General features: G+C 42.4%; 2 protein-coding genes across 3 annotated transcripts; one reads left to right on the top strand and one right to left on the bottom strand.

Moving 5' to 3' along the window:
- Positions 1-869: 869 nt before the first annotated feature.
- LOC133734386 (auxin response factor 5-like) lies at positions 870-5637 on the bottom strand. 2 transcript variants are annotated; one of them, XM_062162025.1, is made up of 12 exons: positions 5501-5637; positions 5037-5345; positions 4392-4500; positions 4212-4293; positions 3639-4020; positions 3516-3555; positions 3346-3386; positions 3091-3199; positions 2925-3001; positions 2666-2814; positions 2473-2595; positions 870-1036 (listed from the first exon to the last, which is right to left on the bottom strand). In XM_062162025.1, exons 5-12 carry the CDS (start codon positions 3675-3677, stop codon positions 1009-1011), a joined length of 606 nt encoding a protein of 201 aa, XP_062018009.1. In that variant the 5' UTR covers positions 3678-4020; positions 4212-4293; positions 4392-4500; positions 5037-5345; positions 5501-5637; the 3' UTR covers positions 870-1008. The 2 variants fall into 2 exon arrangements, with proteins under 2 accessions (XP_062018009.1, XP_062018010.1); XM_062162026.1 differs by lacking the exon at positions 5501-5637 and having other exon boundaries at positions 2925-2980; positions 5037-5359.
- A 16813-nt stretch (positions 5638-22450) lies between these two features.
- On the top strand, positions 22451-22795 carry LOC133730726 (uncharacterized). The gene has a single exon (XM_062158265.1). The coding sequence runs from the start codon at positions 22451-22453 to the stop codon at positions 22793-22795; it is 345 nt and encodes a 114-aa protein (XP_062014249.1).
- The last annotated feature ends 137 nt before the right edge of the window (positions 22796-22932 follow it).

The following is a 22932-nucleotide window of genomic DNA, read 5'->3' as shown; positions in this document are numbered from 1 at the left end:
GAATCTTCTGAAGAAGAAGAAGAAGAAACTAGTGAAGCTAGTTTCATCCATGAGCATAACCTCAAGCACTTCCAGAATAAGCTTGAGTCCCAGAAAATTCCAACTCTTGATAAAATCAAGAAACTACTCGAGGATAATATCGATGTAGACCCCCAGAAGTTTTGGGAAAAAGACCCAGTGGTCTGTGAATTGAGATTACACGACATGAATGCTATCTGTCATGTCAAAGCCATTCCTTAGTACAAAGAGAAAGATCAAAAAGAATTTAGAAAAGATATTGAAGATCTCCTGAACAAGAGATTACACTACTACAAAAACATGATTTAAGGACACTGAAACCGTGTCCTTAAAAACATACAAGGACTCTTTAAAAAAGAGTCCTCTATCCGGGTGTCATCATAAGTCCGAAATAAGGACACTGGAAATGTGTCCTCTTATCTATACAAGGACACAGTTTATGTGTCCTAATAGCTATGGATGTGGTGTCCTTAAATCTAAAAGAGGACACCTAAAATGCATCCTTGTATTATCAAATAAGTGTCCTCTTTTCTATATGAGGACACACAAATTGTGTCCTAAAAGCTCTGAAAATGGAGTCCTTAAATCTATTAGAGGACACAAAAGCAACACACTAATGTGTCCTCTATTTTATACAAGAACACATAAATTGTGTCCTAAAAACTCTGGAAATAGTCCTTAAATCTATAAGAGGACACAAAAAACTTGATACTGTATGTGTCCTCTTTTCAATACAAGGACACAAATTGAGTCCTCAAATACCTGTAAACGTAGTCCTTAAATTCATAAGAGGACACAAAAATACATTCCCATAGGCATAACATCGATTACACATCAAACAAGTCCTTGTATATATAGAACATCCATTAATACATGTCCAAGATCCAAAACAAGTAACCAGCAAGAACTACAAGTCCAACATCCAGAATGTATTACTACTATTTTGAACCTACATAATTCAAAGCTAGCTGCTGCTGCTACATATATAACTCAATTCGTACCATCCAAAACAAGTAACCTGCAAAAACCACAAGTCCAACATCAAGAATTAATGTACTACTACTGTTGTTTTGAACCTCCATATTTCAAAGCTAGCTGCTGCTACATATATAACTCGATTCATACAAAAAATAAGAGATATACATACATGCATGGTTAAGTAGAAATGTAACTTAACCACCTCCAAATAAACTGTTTTACATTTCTTTCTCTTACTCAATGGGTCGAAGTAATACATCAATATTGCAGTAAACTAAGGCATGTGAAGACAATAATGCAAATATAAAGAGTGCCCAGAACTTAGAGGTTATTAATATATAACATGCATAACCAAATATAAAACTCTAAAAGGTGGTAGATACAAACAAGAAAAGGCAAAACAGAGCATTGATTTTTAATCTCAATATGAAGTTTTAAATTTAAAAGTTGGTTTATTTTCGTAAAAATTACTTTGTGAGAAACCTTGAAGGGTACTTTGATGCAACTTTGGAGTATGAAAACAGAGCATGCAATTGCATCTGATTAACAAAAAAGTAAATTGGGCACTGCAAGCATAAATCACAATATAAAGTAGCCCCTTTTTTTCAGTCAATATCGAAAAAGAGAAATTGTGCAATACCAAGTGATCAATGCATTCAAACAATGAGAGTACTGAGTTTAACAAAATCACCAAATGCATTTTCTTTAAGAGAAACAAAACCCCAATAGCTTAAAACATTTTTTTCCCTACCTCAACCTTATTAGGTGGCTTTTGCAGTATCATGGGCCTCAGCAGCTTGCTTCAATTGATCTCCCCCTTGAGTAGCAAAATTAGATAGAGAAGACATTACATTGGGAATCTGCTGCTGAACAGAAAATTGGTGCATATTCTGGGATTGTTGAAGCTGCTGCTGTTGATGCTGCTGCTGCTGCCTCTGATCATTATTATATGGATGATAACGCAACTGTTGTTGCAACAGCTGAGAAGCAGGAGCTTGGTTTTCTTGAAAGCTCTGGAGAAAAGTATTCTGAGACTGAGAATGAGGTAAACTATGTCTTTGAAGCATAGCAGCAGGCCCATTTGAAACATTTGAAGATTGCAAGTTCTGTGCATTATAAGAACCGCAAAATGTAACACACTGCAAACCCAGATTCTGAGGTTAGATTTTGTTCATGTAAGTTTCACTCCAACCAGGGGATAAGAAGGAAAGGGGAAACTTTACTTGCAGCTTATTTATCATAAAAGCATCCAAAGACGCAATCTGATAATGTACCCATGAAACAAAACAAGCAACCCAAAAACTGGTAGAACAACGTACAGGAAAGTTGAAATCTACCACCCCCCCCCAAAAAAAACAAAACAAAAAAAATCAGAATTTTTCCAGAAACATGCGTTTTTTCATAAATGGATCAAATCATGTAAAAATCTGTTCAACTAATTAGTAAATTCATATATAGCTAGAAAGAATTGCGTACCGGCGAACACTTGATTCTTCTGTCTCAAACAGCATCCTAAATCGCATTCCCACAGAAACACGTGTATGATAGACTGCTTTAACATACTTGGCCAGGGGTATCACAAATTCAGAAGGACTTGCTCTGCATTGAAAGCACTTAAATGAGAAAATGTAAACACAATATTCATTCTGAAGCAGCAGCAGATACTAACCTTGGATTATAAAATATAGTAAACCGACTATTTGTTGCAGCTGCATGAGCAGCAGCAGCAAGAAGACCAATATGCATGCTATCGCTTGATAAAACCGACGACGTATCTTCCATGTTTGATGTCAAAGACTTTCTACTATCAATTATGATCTATATAATCAAAAATAAAGAGCGAAAGCAAAGGGTAAGACTCTTTAATTTAATGGTCAAAAGCAGAAAAACATAATGATTTTATCTAACATGTAAACCGAGGAACTAACCTCAACTTCACTAAATCTACCAGCACTATATATCCTCCCAAATAGCTCACCACCAGCTGCATATTCCATGACAACAGCTAAATGACTTGGAGTCAACAAGACTTGTGAGGAATGGGTTTACCTTGAATGATGAGTAACGTAGTGTTACAGGGATGAACAGTTTTACCTCGAGGCAAGAATTCATATACCAAAAGGCACTGCTCATCTTCCAAGCAATAGCCAATTAGTTTAACAAGATTAGGATGATAGAACTGTCCCAAATAATTCACTTCTGCCTATCAAACACAAACGAAAACACATTATATGTCAATCATGAACTGAAGAGTAATTACAGTTTACATGAAAGCTAGACTTAGATTTGCCAGAAGCAAATGCCAAAATGAAAGTAGCATCCTAGAAGACTTGTTGAAAATAATGAGACCTTGCTGCCTGTACTGCCATCAGTACTAAGAAACTTTGAACCTGCACAAGTATATGCATAATTAAAGAAAAAGCCACAAACGCATGTCTTAAAAATAGCCACAAGTTATCTTTAGGACATAAGCTTATATCTAGCAGTGTTGAAGAAGAAAAAAAGGCAATGTTCATTACCTGGATCTTCATGAAGCATATTATACACTGCTGGGTCAACCTGCAAGTCAAATTAAGCAAGAATGTTCAAGGGTAGACAGATACAATGTCAATTCATATCATTAATAATAGAACCGTAATTACCTCTCTTGGAAGAGCCCTCATAATAGTCAGAGTAGTCATATCCAAAACATAATTACTTCCACACTTCTCAAACACAAAACAGCTCTAACAAAATTACATTCACCGAAAGATGCATCACACAATTGCCTTCTAAAAGAGAAGCAGGCAATTGGAAAGCATATGAACTACCAATCAGCCAGTACTTTGGTGGTATTTTTGTTGCAATGTAACAATGCTAGCATTGCATACCTAACCTTTCAACAACTGATGCATGATAATAGATACAGACAACGGAACACGTATGCTCATATGCATACCTGGGCAGTCCAAAATTAAGTAGTCATCATCCAGGTAATCCTCCAATCCATCTGCAAGCCAATCATCCAGATTATCTTCAAGGTGTCTAGTTATCGAGATTAAGGCCATTCACCTTAGAAATCAAAAGTTTTTTAAAGAGAAGAGAACACTAGGACAAGTGACATATTTATCAATTGATTTTTTCACGTCTGCAAGCCCTTTATAAATGGCAATTAGCATAAAACCATTAAGGAAAAAAAAAAGCAAAGAAAAAATGTAAAAAAAAAAAAAGGATACTCCATGCAGTACATAAGTCCTCCATTGGTACCCAGTCCAAGTTCCTCCATAACATCATCCAAGTTAATTAGCTCCCTGATATCTGCAAGAGGGAAAAGAAAACAAAAATAATCTCAAGTGCTCTGATTCCTCAATGATACTAGATAAGAGTGAGAGCTAATAACCAAATCACCTACTTACCTAAAGCCACAGGGTAGTCAAAATGCTCTGCAGCAGGATCTAAGTTAACAATAATAGAGAAACAAGATGTAGCAAAGCTACCGTTGGTTCCAAGCTGCTCTTTGCTCTCCTATAAGCAGAACAAATGTTTAAAAACGGAGCACAAGAGTAGATATCTAACAAGCTAGGGCTATCATCTTGATAGAGAACTTCAATTTCAATCCAACTGCATTCAATGTTTTCTCTAAGAACTATTGCATATAGTGTTAGCAAAGAAGGTCAACAACACAAGATACCAGAAAACATGAATTCAAAAACCAACCTGCTATTTAATCAAGACACTAAAATACACCTCCTGGTCATGAAGTTGTGAATTCTAAGCCAAACATAACAAAAAACCCTCTCTGATCCAATTTCTGATCCAACCCATTACATTACTTTAACTAATCTGAAGCTAGAACAGATTTCTACTGACATTCCCCAATTACGCACATAGTTAGCAGAAGCTAAAATCACATATATTATATATACACAGCTATAAGCAAGCAAAATTTGACTACTTTACACACTGAGTGACTGAGCTGATAGTGTAGCTTACCCAATACAACTTTGAAAAATTCAACAACAAAAAGAAACGAAATTTAGGAGGGAAGAGAAATATGATACCATATGAATACAAATCGATGTTCTACAACCCCAGCACGCGTTTTCTTTTTCTCCTCAACCCAATTCCCAGAAGTCGCCAAGTCCCGGCCAGGACCGACGGAAACAAAACACCGCTCTTGGAATCGACGACGGAGGCCGGAGTGTCATTAAGGGACAGCGAGCCCTAAAGCGGCAGCGAACGATTGGTGAAGAAGAAGTTGAGTGCGTTCTGGATAAATGGGTGTCTTGGGTTCATGGGGTTAGTGTGCGAGACGACAGCGGCTCTGCAGCCTTCGTCACCTTCTTCTCCAACAACTCCTTCCCAAATCCCTATAACGAATTTACAGCCACACACACAACAAAATTTTGAATCACTGGAATTGAAGGGAAAGACTTAAGGGAATCCTAATTTTCAAAAGGAGAGAAAATTATCCATCCGTGGTGAGTGAATTTTTTTTTTTTTGCTCAGAGCTAAAGAATCTGACCTCCACAATTTGGTTCGTTCGATGAGGAAGAGATGGCAGATGAGAGCAACGGGAGAGGGAGAGGAGGCCGGGAGTGTGAGAAGTTTAACTTTTGGCCCAAAAAAAAAGGCGCCTTTCTGTGGGGAAGTTTAATTTTGGCCAAAAAAGGGCATCTGTTGCCCTGTTTTTTTCCCGCTCGTCCTTAAAAGGTTTTCAGGACACTTCAATTAAAAGACGTCCTTGTTGGGTGTCCTTATAGGTAATATTTGTAGTAGTGTTAATTCAACCCTCCACTAGCCCTCATCATGCTCCAGCATTCTACGTGAGAAATCATGCAAAAAACCTCAAAGGAAAAACTAGAATGGTGATTGACTACAGAGATGTCAACAAGAAGACTGTCAAAGACGGTTATCAAATTACTCAAGTAAGAGTACTGATCAACCAGCTCAGAGGAGCTAAGGTCTTTTCAAAATTCGATGCAAAGTCGGGTTTTTGGCAAGTCAAGATGCATCCTGAGAGTATTCCTCTCACTGCATTTGGAACACCACAAGGTCATTACGAATGGCTGGTAATGCCTTTTGGCCTGAAACAAGCCCCTTCAATCTTCCAGAGAAAGATGGATAACATCTTCAAACATGTGGCTGAATTCTGTGTCGTCTATATTGATGACATCCTTGTCTTCTCCAAAAACAGAGAAGAACACATGAAACACCTCTATGAGGTTGTAAAGTTGATAGTTCAGCATGGAATTATCCTAGGTGAAAAGAAAATCTTCTTTATCCTCGATGAAGTTGATTTCCTAGGAATAAATATCAAAAATGGAGTAATAAAACTCCAACCTCACATCCTTGAGAAGATCTGGAAGTTCCCAGATAGAATTCCTGATGCTAAGAGTCTAGAGAGATTCTTAGGAGTCATAAACTATGGGAGAGATTTTATTCCCAAAATATCAGGACTAACAGCAATGTTATCTCCTAAAACAAGTTCCAAGAGAAAATGGAACTTCACAAAAGATGATGAAAAAACGCTTGGAACTAACATTGAAAAGATCTGCAAATTTTGTAGCGGCAAGTTCAGCCCTGCAGAACTGAATTATCCCACAGGGGAAAAATAAATTTTGGCTGTCAAGAAAACAATTTTAAATTCCCCAGCTTTTCTTGTACGCACCGATTGTGCTAGAGTAAAGAACTTTAAAAATTTTAAACTTGATAAAGCTGCTAATAGAGGAAGATTAGCAAACTGGCAATTATTTCTTAACCAATATGATTATAATGTTGAATTAATTGCAGGAAACAAGAACTATCTTCCAGACGCCTTAACCAGAGAAATGGCAATGTTCAGCCGAAAAGATGACGACGAAGGTCGTAATCCCAGAAGTAGAAGAACTGGGAAAGAACATGAACCTGCTGAGGATCCTAAAAAAAAATCCTCAAAAGATTCCTGCTAGGTCCAAAAGGACTAGCCACAGCTGATTAATCCCAGGGTAAAGGATTGGCTAGCCCGTCTCAAACGGCAGACGGTAAAGGCTCATCAAGACCGTTGACGACTGTTGCTTTGCCAAAAAGCAAACCTACTCCAACTGGAGTAATAAATGTTTTTAATTATGAACTTCAAACATTTGACGCTCCTGTGTTCAGAACTGGCAGGAGGCTAGCTTACCACCAGAAAGCGATTGTGGATAATCTCCTATTTGCCTTTCAGGAAAGAAGCAGTGGTCTAATGTTCCCAGCTCTATTCGCACTAGCTGAAGAACTCTATGAGAATGCTAGACCACAGTTTGAAGAACTTCATACACAGCAGAGTGCTGTTCGAAAAGAAAAAATTCACTTCCTTGAAGATCCAGAAAGTGTTAGAGTTCCTATCATAGCACTAAAAGAATCAGATTGGTTTGAATTCCATAATCTGATAGGAAGTCATAATTCTGAGGCATGTATTCCTCCAACCCTCTTCATTATTGCAGGACCCTATGTTGGAAGATACTTAGTCAATGTTCAGAGTGAACATCCTCAAGAACACAAGCTTTGGCTTGTTGAAAATGGTTTTGTCCATAATCTGTGGACTAAAACAAATGATGATCTCAAGGGACTACCACCTATCATTGTCAACACAGTCAAGAATGTTAGAAAAAATGACTGTATGCTGCGACTGAAGTTCAGATCTACTCCACCAGAATGGATTCAGAAAACAAATGGTGAAGTTGAGTACATTTCTCCATATCATTATGTGAGAATCATTCAAAGAAGATATCTTCAGCCCGCCTGTGTTGGATACAATGGCCAGCCAAATTCAAGCATTCCATGGATGAAGGGCATGTCTCTAGAATATATCAAAAAGATCATCTCTAAAGATACAAAGAATACCTTCCTGGCAGTAGGAGAAAAAACAATTATCACTGCTTACGATCATCCTAACGTAGTTAGCAGTGACCTTTTCCTATCACTCATAAGAAAGGAAATAGACTCGACACTGATATGCTTACAGTGGGTTGAAAAGCTTGAAACAGACAACCACTACAAGATGTATGTTGATACAGATGTCGAAGACAATGTGTTAATGCTTTGATCCGTGGGGATCTAATTAACAATAAGTAAAGAGAGAGAGAGATTGACACGAGATGTATAGTGGTTCACCTCCCGCCTTAGCGGGAGACTACGTCCACTTGAAAGCTTATACTAGTGTGTGTCGAGCCTTGCGGCCTAACATGATTACAAGAGATGTAATGGAGTGAATTGTAATGGAATGGTGTTTAAGTGGGAGGAGGCATTCCTTTTATAGGTGAAGGAGTGCTCTTCCTTTACATTCTCTTCGATGTGGGACAAGCAAACAACTATTCTAGTGTAGAAATGCATATTGTGGAGGCAGCTTGGCAAGGCCGGAAAGGTGGCTTCCCGGCGACGGATTTGCGACTTCCGGATACCGTAGCGTAGCTTGAACATAGGGCTACAAGATGCAAGTCTCGGTTGGGCCTCACCATGGCTTGTGAATGTCCCAAAGAGGGTGTTAATTATGCTTGGTGATGTAGAGAACTAGCTTGCTAGTGTAGGTATAAACAAGTCCCCGAAGTCCCCGAGTAAGAGTAGCTTCTTGGTTGGGGAGTTCAAATCATGAAGTCATCAAGCATAAGTAATATCCGAGAGGCGCACGGCCCCTACAAGTCCCCGAGCTCCGCAAACAAGAAGGGACTCGCTATCCTGTATCACAAAAGACAAAAATTCGTATATGTAGTTACATCGGAGGTGCACTAATGTATGAAGTGCATGAGATAATGGGGTGTCGCCCTGCCGCATGGCGGTAGGTCGCAGACCATAGACTCGTGGAGCCCGGAGGCTAGATCATATGTAAGAAAACATGAAAAAGTGTGGTGCCCGGAGGCTAGACCACATGTATGAAGCATTGTGAACCGAGAGCGTAACTAAAGCATGTTGGATAAGTGGAGCGAGTTAGGTGTTCGAGCGAGTTGGGTGTAGGCGCTGTACGAGCGTGCGGGGCGTGGCCCAAGCGAGTCGCGGCCATGCTTTGATACCCAAGCGAGTCGTAACCGTTTCGCAAGCGTTTATCCGAGCATGCATGTTTAATTGAGCTATAAGTGTCACAAGGTTCTAGATGAATGTCACATGAAAGTGAATTTGAGCATGTATGTGTGTAGCATGTACTTGTAGGAAAGTTTCTAATAACATGTTGTAGGCATGCTTAGAAGTAGTAAAAGCATGGTATTGGTATGGTAATAGCTCTAATTGCAAGAGCGCAAAAGATAAGATATAGTTACTTATCTTATGCCGATTTGGAGGCGAGCAGAGGTGGCCGAGCATGACGGTCCATTGCTTGTGGCGGATAAAGTATTCCGATAATATCCGTCAACTCGTAGTTGCGGTTGAATGCTCGACAGAAATAGAAATTTCCTTTGCTTGCATGTCTCCTGTCATTCTACCAAAAAAGAGTAGAGAATTAACACTTAGTCCATATAAATGCATTTAGTAAGACTAGAGCAATTGTGCTCAAATTTGATTCGGAGAACACATATGCAGAGTCAGAATAAGTATGAAAAGGGTGATGCCAAATTAATAATGCTTGTCACTCAAACAAGTACGAGCTTTGGGGGAGACAAACTCATTGTTGTACACAAACCAATTTTAAACTTCAAATTGGCCAGACGCAGACAATGGGCCGTGTACAACACAGAGTCATGTCTAAGTAAATTCCAGTTTGACAATAATGAAAGTCAAATAAGGGAAACACATGTCAACTTCATGACACTAGTTTATTATGCACTCAAAAGTCATATAAGGCTAGTGGGAACGTGCACAGATGCAGTATGTACTTAGAATGAAGCATGAGGTGTCTATATAGCCGCATAGATGCATGGGCCAAACCAGTTGTTAGGTGGACATCTGGCATCAAAACAGATTTAAGAGTGTACATGTGGCCGCATATAAATGGAGAAGCTTTGGGCGACACATGCAGATACAAGCATGAAGTGTGAATGCACATTAAGTCGAAGAGCAGCGAGAAGCTAATGAGCAGTGATAAGCAGAACTGCATAGAGAAAAGGACTTAGCTTTTCGTAAGTCAAGATACTGGGTACAGATTCGAGGTGGGGGGTGCCCAGAGAAAATGGCTGTCAGCGCTGGATTTCCGCTGGGTTGGAGATGGATGGAATGTGTGCTTAAGAAGCGTTGCAGATGGACTGAAGAGGATAGGAGGATGGCCGGCGGTAAAGCTCAGCAGGAATGCTCGAGCGGAGAAGCAATGGAGGACCAGAGCGGTTATTTCCGGCGGAGAATCCCAGCGGAGGCTGCCCGGTGTAGATGCCAGCGGAGGAAGGCCGCTGACGGAGATTGGCGGAAGAATGTGCCGCTGACTGGTGGTGGCAGTGAAGCCTGCTGGCAGAAGGCTCGCCGGCGGAAGAACTGGCTGGCGGAAGCCTGAGCTCAGCGGAGGTTTTGCTCAGCGGTGATCGACCGCCGGAGACGCTGAGGCTGGGAGAGCGGGTCTGGAATCAAAGTGCGGCGGAGACGCCGGGTTAAGTGGAGCACTTGGCCAGCGGTGGTGTTCGCCGGCGAATGAGGTTGGGCGGTGGTTCCCCAGCGGAGGAAATTGGGCGGTGGTGCCCCGGTCAGCTGGAGGAGTTTTGGCCAGTGGATTGCGGCTGGCGGAGGTTTTTCCGCTGGTGGTGTTGGGCGGAAGATGCCGGCGCTGATGCCGGTGCTGGCAGGCTGGTAGTGCTTAGCAGAGGAAGCTCGGGTCAGCGGTGGTGGCCGGCGGAAGTTGGCCAGCGGAGCGGAAGTTTGGGCGCGAATGCAGATTTGAAAATGGAGATGGGTGCCCAGAGAATTTTTCTGGGTGTCCAGAGAAAATTTGCCACCAAATTTTTTTTTTTTTTTTTTTTTGAAGGTTCAGCGTTGACTTTTTTGAGTTGGGCGTTGACCAAAAGTTGATCAAGCCTTGTTGGGCGTTGACCGACTCCGCTGGGCGTTGACCGACCCCGCCGGGCGTTGACCAGCCCTTATTTGATGTTTACCGAAGTTCATGGTATGTGACGAAGCCTTTGTGTTGGCTTCCCACAGACGGCGCCAATGTTAATACTTTGATCCGTGGGGATCTAATTAACGATAAGTAAAGAGAGAGAGATTGACACGAGATGTATAGTGGTTCACCTCCCACCTTAGCGGGAGACTACGTCCACTTGAAAGCTTATACTAGTGTGTGTCGAGCCTTGCGGCCTAACATGATTACAAGAGATGTAATGGAGTAAATTGTAATGGAATGGTGTTTAAGTGGGAGGAGGCATTCCTTTTATAGGTGAAGGAGTGCTCTTCCTTTACATTCTCTTCGATGTGGGACAAGCAAACAACTATTCTAGTGTAGAAATGCATATTGTGGAGGTAACTTTGCAAGGCCGGAAAGGTGGCTTCCCGGTGACGGATTTGCGACTTCCGGATACCGTAGCGTAGCTTGAACATAGGGCTACAAGATGCAAGTCTCGGTTGGGCCTCACCATGGCTTGTGGATGTCCCAAAGAGGGTGTTAGTTTTATACATATATATCATGTAATAGAAAATAACAAAATAAAATATAAATTTTAGGGCCGGGCTTTAAGGGCCGGGCCGGGCCTGGCCCTTACGGGATCAATCGGGCCGGGCCTAATTTGTATGACCCTTACCCTACCCTATTTCAGAAAGGGTCAGGCCGGCTCGCCCTAATGGAAGGGTCGGGCCGGGCTTCAGCCCTACGGGGCGGGCTTTGGGCCCAAGGGCCATATGATGAGGCCTAAATGGGATGATTGGAATTAATAGTTGTTTGGCTCCAATTTTGCTGCAGCTGGTCAACAGTCTCTTTTCTGCGCGGACGTGCCAGCACCGTTCGAGTGCGGTCGTTGGGGGTGTCCTTTGACCTGACTTCTTTCAAGCGATTGTAGACGAGGAGAGCACCAACCTCGTCGTGGGATTCTTTATGCCTCGTGGTGAGGACTTTTGCTAATCTTCTTGAAAATCACAATCGATACTCGATGTTGTAGATCGAGCAGAGCGAGAACCACTGGGAAGTAGAGAGAACTTGCTAAAGCGTGACTTTAGCTTGGCTGGTATCGAGGGCGTTACCCTTTCTTGGCTGGTTCTGTAACCGTTGTGGTCGTGGTACTACAATCGGCTCCCGAGGAGACTAGGACAGAAGTACGTTGACAGAGGGTTTGGTGGCACTGAAAGTCGGCTTCTGAGAAGACTAGGACTAGGAGTGTGATCACCGGTAAGAGAAAGAGAATGAGATGAGTTGCTCTTAGAGAGGTTTGCTCTAGAGAGACTTAGATCATCTTAGAGATGTATTGATGAGTGAATTGTGTGTTTAAGTGTTTCATTCTAACCTCTATTTATAGGCTACCATGCCAAAGTGTTTAGCATTAAACAAATGATAGTGGAGCATTAATTGGAGATCAGAAATGATGAATTTTGGAGATAAGGAAGCATAATTGGAGATAAAGAATGATGAGATTCGGAGATAAGAAGATAAAGAGGCATAATTGGAGATAAGGAATGATGAATTTTGGAGATAAGGAAGCATAATTGGAGATAAAGAATGATGAATTTTGGAGATAAGGAAGCACTTTCGGCTCCTTTATACCTTAATTATATCTCCATCAAGATTCAGAATTTGACCGTGACTTCTTCATAACAAATGTTTCACTATGAGTGTAGATCATCCTGGTCAAATTTCATAGCTTTTCATATAGTGGTTGGGCCGGAAACGCTGCTGGACCTCTTACAGGTCCAGTTTTCCAGTTTTGGTTCTGCAAAAGATTGGACTGATTGTTTGAAGGTCTTCCACTCAAAACTAGCTTTGGCACTCTTCATAAGAAATGATCCTTGGGATGTCTAGATTTAATCTGGACAGTTTTAGCTCATTTGAATTTCATTTGGTTAGTCTTCCGCCCCTCCTTCCTTGTTTAGCTAGGTTTCTCCTAGCCGAAGTAGGAAAATGTGCTAAAGTTGACTTTTCATGCTTCCATAGTAGGCTTTATTTAGCCTCTAAATATATATTTCGAACTTGTCGACAATATATAGCTTGAGCCATTGACATTGGCTCAATTTCTCCAAGACGTGCCTTGTCAGGCCAAAATGCTCATTTTGGGTCCAAACATTGCCCCCCAGACCTCGAAGTCAAAGGTCTTCGTCTTGACTGAAGAGGTCTTGAATCAGCACTACTATTATAATGTTGTTTCTCCAAAGCCACTTATATTGGCTTGACTGTTTCCATATAGGCCTCTAAATAGGCCATAAAGCTTGAATGCCACTACTGAATTGCCTTTGTCATGAATTGACGCTTCCTTTGCCAACTTTATTGCCCCCCATGGATCTGGCGAAACTTGTGCAGGTTGTAGGAGATCAGAACTTTAGCGTGCCCCCAATGCGAAGGTGACTGCTTTTGATCGCGAATGAGGATCCTTCTCTTCCTTGGTGGTAGCTTCGCCATGTGTATAGCAACATGTATCTGCCTTGTTCGCTGGCTCTCTGTTGATTTTCTAAAATGTAGGTGTTGAAGCCGCTTTCCTGGCTAGATCAAGGCCTATAGTACTTGGCGAAATAAGATGCAAAATAGCAAACTGTTTGCTGTCATTTAATCCTTCGCGAGTCTTATGCCGAAGACGATGATTAGATCATGGCTATCGACAACATGACGTGTGACCAGGTGAAACCACCATATCTGCTGCAACTTGAGTATCTAAAACCGCATCGGTTTTAATCATGTTTTATTTAAAAAATATCAGGCCACTATGCTGGCCCTGCGGTGGTAGGAAAAGGTGGAATATCTTTACTGTCGCCTTAGATGCGATTCTCAAGATGCAATAATGACTCATTAATTATTAACTAGGGCCACTCACTGGGCCAGCTAATAAACTAATCTCCAAAAATATCTGAGCTATAAATCAAAGTGTAATGGAGAAGTATCTTCACTGTCGCCTTAGATGCGATTCTCAAGATGGAATAATGACTCATTAATTATCAACTAGGGCCACTCACTGGCCCAGCTAATAAACTAATCTCCAAAAATATCTGAGCTATAAATCAAAGTGTAATGGAGAAGTGTTCCTTGCAACCCAGAAATGGCATCCAAGAAACCATTCGTTATCGATCAGGCAGATGAAATAACTGAGAAAGCCGCATTCACCTGGCGGACTAACATGAGTATTCGATGTAGAAGTCAAACCGAAGAGGAGAGAAGTCGACTGATGGGCGTTGGTGGCGGCGATAGTCAAGCGAGTCTGGGTCCCACACCTCGCGATCGTTTGCCAGATGATGTTATGGCCTATTATGGGCTTCCCATCCGCCGTCCCATCTCGGCTCTTCTCCGGTCTCCTGCCGATCTTGGAGGTTAGGGCCAGAAACATCATAGAGTCAAAATTGGTTTCTGGCCCTCAATCCAACCTCCTGATGTAGCCTGGTACAATGAGGTTCGTGCCCGAGATTTGGCCCGCTGGCGCGCAGTAGGCATTGCGGATGCTATTGACTTGTGTCTTCAAATTCCCGGCGGCCTGAATCGTGCTCCTCTCGCCGCGGCCTTTTGCTTCTGGAACACCGCCAGCAACACTTTTGATTTCTGCTTTGGGCAGATGAGTATTTCCTTATTGGATATTCTCGCTATCACGGGCCTACCCATCCACGCGGCACCGTATGTTCAAGGCCAATTTGATGACGAGAAATTCCCGCTGCAGATGACTCAGACTGGTCGCAGCATTCATAGCAGATCTTACCCGTCTTGGCGAAATTACTACCGCGGACATCATGACGAAACCGGGGGAATTGCCTTCCTCGAGTGGTGGCTCTGTAAGTTTATTTTCTGTACTTCTGCTGGTAAACCAACTAGCACTTGGTCCTCTTTGGCCACTGCTCTTTATAATGGCACAGTCGTTGGCCTTGGTCAACCGGTTCTGGGTTCGCTTTATCGAGCCTTTTATCAAGTCGCTATGCATCCATTTGAAGTCCAATCCTCAGGCCCCTTCTGGATTCTGGATTTCTGGCTCCAGACTTATTTCCCCCATTTTCGCCGACCAGACGTGCCAACAGTGCCTCCAAATGACGTTCTGTTGGGCCGGTGGCTCTGCCGCGAGGGAAGGTATGAATCTCCGGCATTTTCCGAGTGACTCGGCTTAGTAGCTTTGCGAGTGTAAGAACACTTAGAATTGCCCCCTAAGAGTTGTATTTATGACTTTTTTATTTTATTTTATTTTTTATTATTTTAGCCATAATTTTGGAGATAAAAACTCATCATAGATAGTTGAAAGGGCATCCTAAGACTAAAAATAAAACAAAAACAAGAACAACACATAAAGTGATGCAACATACAAGAAAAAACGTTTTGGACTTAGGGATATTTCTCTTCTCCTTTCGGTAACTCCTTTGGAACATGACCAGGTGAAGAGAGGAACGATTTTGGCGGAGCTCAGCTCACTTGATTGACAGGGGACGAGACCCTTTGTCAGCACTTCTCGTATCCAAACTAGACATCACATCCCATTGGATGCGCCCTACGATGAAGAAGATATTTACCCAAAATTCATTTTAACTCTAATAATAAACAAACAACCAACGAAAATATTTACCCAAAATGGGCTTAGTATTTTTTTTTAAATAAAATAAGCTGTAAAAATTTAGGGTTTAGGCTTAGTATTGTATAGTGTTGCCCCCTAGTGTTGCTAGGCAAAGCGAAGAAACAATTATGGGCCTCAAAAACAGGCCTTCATAAATGGATTTCGCGAGTGTAGGAACACTAGAATTTCCCACGAAGGCTTATGCGAAGAGACTGGCTAATAAATTATTCCCTCAGTGTTTTGACTCCGCTGTAATATTTGGATCGCACTAATTTTTTTTTTTTGATAAGTAGCTGAATTCAATAAGACAATGTGAATCAAGGTTTAGACATGCGGCCCAAGTATAGTCGCCTAGACACAAATTTTCTTTCAAATCCTTTGGGCAACCTTACTGAAATGACCAGGTGGGGGAGGGCGAACAAGAGAGGCAGAATCTATTTTGGCATGAGCTACTCTCACATAGTGGTTTAGGCCCATTTGCACGCACTTCTGGATGAGAGAGGTCATAAGTGTGAAGACAGTTCAACAAGTGTTAATAAAAGCCGCCCTTAACCTTAAGGGACCTGAACTAGGCACCAATAAGGAGTTTTAGGCCAATATTAACAAAAGAGACTTCACCTATTCCGTTATGATTCACAACCCCTTACCAAATTCAACTTTTTTTTTTTTTTTTTTTAACTATGAAAATAAAGGTAAAAAACTGAAAACTGACAGGAAATTAACAACAAAGCAAGGAGTTAGCAGCGACACGTTTGGCTAACCTCTAGAAGACCACGGGGGAGGCCATCTATGCTTCATTCCAAGCTCCGATGTATCAAAATTTGTAGGGTAAAAATCCCTCCTGTGAGAGCTTGTAGGAAAAGATCAAAGATACTTCTCGTTGAAGAATTTGGAGGAATTTGGCTCGTGAGAGGGGTAATCTTGCCCCCCAAGTATCTTTGTTGGTTGACGAGGCATGATCTTCAATTGTAATTTGGGAGATGACGGTGTCCCAAGATCGGCTTTGTCGCCAACTGTTGCCAACTTCTCTTGATCAAAGGGATGATCATGGGTCATATATTGCCCCCCATGCATCTGATCAGTAGCCACGTATTTGGCTTGATCAGTGGAGAAATAAGATATTTGTTCAGAGACAATTGTATTGTCAGAAGAACAATCTTGTTGATGACCTTTGTTTGGACCCCCATTTTGGGTCCAAACAACCTTTTCCATGCACAGCCTCTGTGTAAGGCTGTGACTCACCAGTGAGACCCTTAGGATGATTGCCACCTATAGGCAAGTTAGTCTCAGAAACGACCTCTTCGCGAGCAGGTTCTTGACGTTCCAATTCGCCTTGTGTTTGTTGTGCCCCCAACTCTAGCCTCTTGACCGGAATCGTGAACTCATCGAACGTCGACGGTCCTCCGCGAGGGCTTTACTCAGATTCTCATGGTATGCGGTAGAATTCTTTTGAAGGATATCAAGCCGCTCTTCTATGCTCGCATTCTCTGGAATGGGAATGGGCACATAGCCTTCTATCGTCGCCATGACTTTAGGAATTTCTTTTGGTAAAGATTTTCCTCTGGTATCCCAATGATGGTGAACACAAAAAGACTCTGGTGTCGTCCCACCGGGTGTGCCAAAATGTTTGGCTCCAATTTTGCTGCGGCTGGTCAACAGTCTCTTTTCTGAGCGGGCGTGCCAGCACCGTTCGGGTGCGGTCGTTGGGGGTGTCCCTTGACCTAACTTCTTTCAAGCGATTGTAGACGAGGAGACCACCAACCTCGTCGTGGGATTATTTATGCCTCGTGGTGAGGACTTTTGCTAATCTTCTTGAAAATCACAATCAATACTCGATGTTGTAGATCGAGCAGAGCGAGAACCACTGGGAAGTAGAGAGAACTTGCTAAAGCGTGACTTTAGCTTGGCTAGTTTGCGAGGGCGTTACCCTTTCTTGGCTGGTTCCGTAACTGTTGTGGTCGTGGTACTACAATCGGCTCCCGAGGAGACTAGGACCGAAGTACGTTGACAGAGGGTTTGGTGGCACTGAAAGTTGGCTTCTGAGAAGACTAGGACTAGGAGTGTGACAATATTCAGAATTTGACCGTGACTTCTTCATAACAAATGTTCCACTATGAGTGTAGATAATCCTGGTCAAATTTCAGAGCTTTTCATATAGTGGTTGGGCTGGAAACGCTGCTGGACCTCTTACAGGTCCAGTTTTCCAGTTTTGCTTCTGCAAAAGATTGAACTGATTGTTTGAAGGTCTTCCACTCAAAACTAGCTCTGACACTCTTCATAAGAAATGATCCTTGGGATGTCTAGATTTAATCTGGACAATTTTAGCTTATTTTAATTTCATTTGGTTAGTCTTCCGCCCCTCCTTCCTTGTTTAGCTCGGTTTCTCCTAGCCGAAGTAGGAAAATGTGCTAAAGTTGACTTTTCATGCTTCCATGCTTCCATAGTAGGCTTTATTTAGCCTCTAAATATATTTCAAATTTGTCGACAATATATAGCTTGAGCCACTGACATTGGCTCAATTTCTCCAAGACGTGCCTTGTCAGGCCAAAATGCTCATTTTGGGTCCAAACAATAGTGTTCTCGATGATGTAGGGCTGGAAGAAGAAAGGGATGGGACATGTGTCAAAACAGGATAGGAAGGAAAAGAAAAAAGATAAAATGAAAAGAAAAAGGAAAGGAAAGGAAATGGATGAAGAGCGCACGTGGAGAGGAAAATAAGGATCTAATTGATGACGTCATCATGATGTCATCAAGACCAGATTTTAATTATTTATAATATATATATTCCTCTTTTTCTTTTCTTTTCTCTTTTCTTCTTTTCTTTCTTCTTCTTTTTCTTCTTCTCTCTTCTTCTCAATGCACTTCCCCATATACTATCCAAGACTTGGATTCCACTCCCTTGATGTCATTGACCATAGTTGACTCGCATTGACTAGTTCGTCCTTTTGTCGGAAACTCAAATCTTCACCATTTTTGCATCATTCAATCTCGTTTCCGCAACTTCGCTTATTTTCTACACAATAAATAAAAATGGATTACTTACATAATAATTGACTTAAAGATTAGCTCAATTCTAGTATTTAGAGTGCAATTACACGCATAGAAATGCGTGTAATAAACTATTTCAGAATGGTCATCTGTACTGATGTTGAGAAAAGGGAGATTACCACCTTCATGTTGCATGATGAGGCATGAGTTTGGTGGGAATATGTTGAGAGGACTGAGGATGTGACTGCCATGTCCTGGGCGGAATTTGAGAGACGTTTCAGAGATAAGTATTTCCCCAGAGCGGTAGTAGAGCAGTTGGAAAAGGAGTTTCTTGATATAACTCAGGGAATGATGACTGTCAGGGATTACGAAGCAGAGTTTTCTCGGTTGTATCGCTTCGTGCGACCATGGGACACTTACAGGTTTGCTATGCACTTTCAGCGAGGGCTGAATGATTATCTTCAGATTACAGTGGCCTCATTTGAGTTGCCGACAGTGGCTCAGATAGCAGCGAAGGCAATGTTACTGGAACGCGAGAACCCGCCTCGCCAGAATGATCAGACAGCTGAGAGAGATTCCCTGGGAAAAAGGGAAGGTCATTGCGGGGAGCAGCAGTTCCAGAGATTATAGAGGTGGGTCCTGGAAGCGACAGCGGACTCATTTCCAGCCACGGGCCCCAGCCAGGATAGCCTATTCCCATCAAGCCCCAGCCAGAGCAGCACCTGCGCCTGTTAGGGCTATGCCTATTAGGCAAGCAGCACCAGCTACGCCTATTAAATGTTATAATTGTGGCGAGATGGGCCATACTTCTAGAGGGTGCACAAAGCCGCAGACCAGGGTATGCTTTACTTGTGGGCGGGTAGGACACGTTGCTAGAGACTGCGATAGCCCTGCGAGGGGAGGACAGGGGAACCAGCAGAGACTACCACCACCAGCATCGGCTAGAGTTTTTGCTGTCGGCCAGAGAGGCACCGGGGTAGAAGGTACCTTATCTGTCTATAACTATCTTGCTAGAGTACTGTTTGATATGGGTGCCTCCCACTCTTTCATATCTAGTTCTGTGGTAGATGTTTTGGGTTTGACTGCTATACCGCTTGCTAGATCTTTGTGTGTCACGTCACCTCTTTACGTCTCTCTTGAGCTTAGTATGTTTTGTGATGATTGCCCTATTGGAATTTGTGGTAGAGAGTTCACTGCATCTTTGATTGTGATTCCGGATCACATGTATGATGTGATTTTAGGTTTGGATTGGTTGAGTCCGAACTATGCAGTGATTGATTGTTTTAGAATGATTGTGTCTTTCCATGCCCCTGGGCAACCAGTGTTTCATTATCGTTGCCTGAGATCTGACGTCGCCATGAGGGCGGGGATCTTGGCACATATTGAATCAGGAAGTAGTACTTTAGTAATTGCAGGGATTCCTGTAGTTTCAGAGTATGCTGATATGTTCCAAGAGATACCGGGGTTACCTCCGAAAAGGGTAATGGACTTCTCCATTGATGTGATATCAGGTACTGCACCTGTATCGAAAGCACCTTATCGGATGACACCAGCTGAACTTCAGGAGTTGAAGGTTCAGATTGAGGGATTACTTGCACAAGGGTTCATACAGGCTAGTGTTTCTCCTTGGGGCACACCAGTGCTGTTTCTGAAAAAGAAGGATAATTCACTTCGTTTTTGTGTGGATTATCGGCAGCTGAACAAGGTGACCATCAAGAATAGGTATCCCTTGCCTAGGATTGATGACTTGTTTGATCAGCTTATGGAGGCTATGGTGTTCTCCAAAATTGATTTGAGATCTGGATATCACCAATTAAGGGTGAAGGATGAGGATATTCCTAAGACGGCATTCAGGACTAGGTATGGGCATTATGAATTTCTTGTCATGCCTTTCAGTCTAACTAATGCACCTGCAGCATTCATGGACTTGATGAACCGCACGTTCAGTCCTTACTTAGATCAGTTTGTGGTGGTGTTCGTTGACGACATCTTGATTTATTCAAAGTCGTCCGATAAGCATGAGAAGCATTTGCAGATTGTGCTGCAGATTTTGAGAAAAGAAAAGTTGTATGCAAAGTTTGAGAAGTGCGAATTTTGGCAAAAAAAGGTCAAGTTCCTTGGTCATGTAGTTTCAAAGGACGGAGTTTCTGTGGATCCTTCGAAGGTTGAAGCAATGATGGGTTGGAGTCGCCCTACTACCGTTACAGAGATCCGTAGTTTCCTTGGATTGGCAGGGTACTACAGGCGATTCATTGAGGGGTTTTCTGGTATTGCTTCGGCTTTGACCAAGTTGACAAGGAAGGACACTAAGTTTGTGTGGACTGATGATTGTGAGAAGGCTTTCAGTGAGTTGAAGACTAGATTGACAACGGCTCCAGTGTTGACTATCCCTTCTAGTGGTGGTGGGTTAGTTATTTACAGTGATGCTTCCCATCAGGGTTTGGGCTGTGTGTTGATGCAGCATGGTAAGGTTGTTGCTTACGGCTCTAGACAGTTGAAGGTGCATGAGCGGAACTACCCCACTCATGATCTAGAGCTAGCTGCAGTGGTTTTTGTCCTGAAGATTTGGAGGCATTATCTTTATGGTGAGAAGTTTGAACTCTTTTCTGATCATAAGAGTTTGAAGTATCTATTCTCCCTGAAGGAGTTGAACATGAGGCAGAGAAGATGGATGGAGCTCATCAAAGACTATGATTTCACCTTGGAGTATCATCCCGAAAAGGCCAATGTAGTGGCGGATGCTTTGAGTAGGAAAACCAGAGGAATTGTGGCATCTCTTATGGTTTAGGAGTGGCTTATGTTGGAGACTGCATTTGAGTTTGATCTTAAGCCCACAGGAGAAGGACGTGGAATATTTCTCGGTAGTATTACATTACAACCTACATTGATTTCCAAGATCATTCAGAGTCAAGCACGTGATGAGTTCTCTCAGGCGAGATTGGCAGAGTTGACTACCAATCCGAATGTGGAAGGTCCTTTTGAATGGACGGTGGGAACAGATGGTGGGTTGAGATTTCGATCGAGATTGTATGTCCCGAGTGGTGACAATCTCAAGGAGGAAGTTATGCAGGAAGCACATCGATCCTGATACACTGTACATCCAGGGAGTACCAAGATGATATGGACCTGCGAAGACAGTTTTGGTGGATTGGGATGAAGAAGGATGTGGCTTAGTATGTATCTAGGTGCCTTACCTGCCAGCGGGTGATGGCAGAACATCAAAGGCCTACAGGAATGTTGAAACCTTTACCGATTTCTGTATGGAAATGGGAAGAGATCTCCATGGACTTTGTGACGGGATTGCCTAGGTCCAGACAAAGTTATGACTCTATTTGGGTGATTGTTGACCGATTGACGAAGTCAGCACACTTTCTTCCTGTGGCAAAGACTTACTCAGGTGATGCATTGTGTAAGTTGTATCTTGATGAGATAGTGAAGCTTCATGGTGTGCCTGTAACGAATGACTTTGATCGGGATTCTCATTTCACTTCGGAATTTTGGCCTAGATTCCATAAGGCTTTCGGCACATCTTTGGCTATGAGCACTGCATTTCATCCACAGACTGATGGGCAAACCGAGAGAGTGAACCAGGTGATGGAGGATATGCTTAGAGCTTGTGTTTTGGACTTCAAGCGAAGTTGGGCGGATCATCTACCATTGGTAGAGTTTGCCTACAACAACAGCTATCACTCCAGCATCGGTATGGCTCCATATGAGGCCCTTTATGGTAGGCCATGTAGGACTCCTATCTGCTGGGCAGAAGTGGGAGAGAAGGAGCTCTTGGGTCCTGAACTTGTTCAAGAGACTACTGAGAAGATCACTACTATTCGGGGAAGGATCCGAACAGCACAGAGTAGACAGAAGAGTTTAATGTGCGTGATCATGTGTTCTTGAAAGTCTCACCTATGAAAGGTGTGGTGAGATTTGGCAAGAAGGGTAAGTTGGCACCGAGATATGTTAGACCTTTTGAGATTTTGGAAAGGGTTGGAGACTTGGCATATCGACTTGCTTTACCTGTTAGCATGTCTGGTGTACACAATGTCTTCCATGTATCTATGCTCAGGAAGTACATTCGAGATAAGACCCATGTCATTGATCATGGTGCTATCGAGGTGAATCCGGATGTGACATTCGTCGTTGAACCTGTTCTTATCTTGGATAGGTCCACGAAGAGGCTTCGTAGGAGGGAGGTTGATTTGGTCAAGATTTTTGCGAGGGTGATGCTTCCTGGGAGTTGGAATCGGATATGAAATCGAGATATCCACAGTTGTTCGTTGATGAGTGTGCCTGAATTTCAGGACGAAATTCCTTTAAGGAGGGAGGGTAGACTGTGAAGACCCGAAATTTTCTTAATTAATTTTTGAAATTCAATGTTTGTTTAATTATT

Source organism: Rosa rugosa, chromosome 2 (genome assembly GCF_958449725.1).
Source record: "Rosa rugosa chromosome 2, drRosRugo1.1, whole genome shotgun sequence".
Lineage (NCBI taxonomy): Eukaryota > Viridiplantae > Streptophyta > Magnoliopsida > Rosales > Rosaceae > Rosa > Rosa rugosa.
The sequence above is the reverse complement of the archived record's forward strand: the minus strand, read 5'-3'. Positions and strand labels throughout refer to the sequence as shown.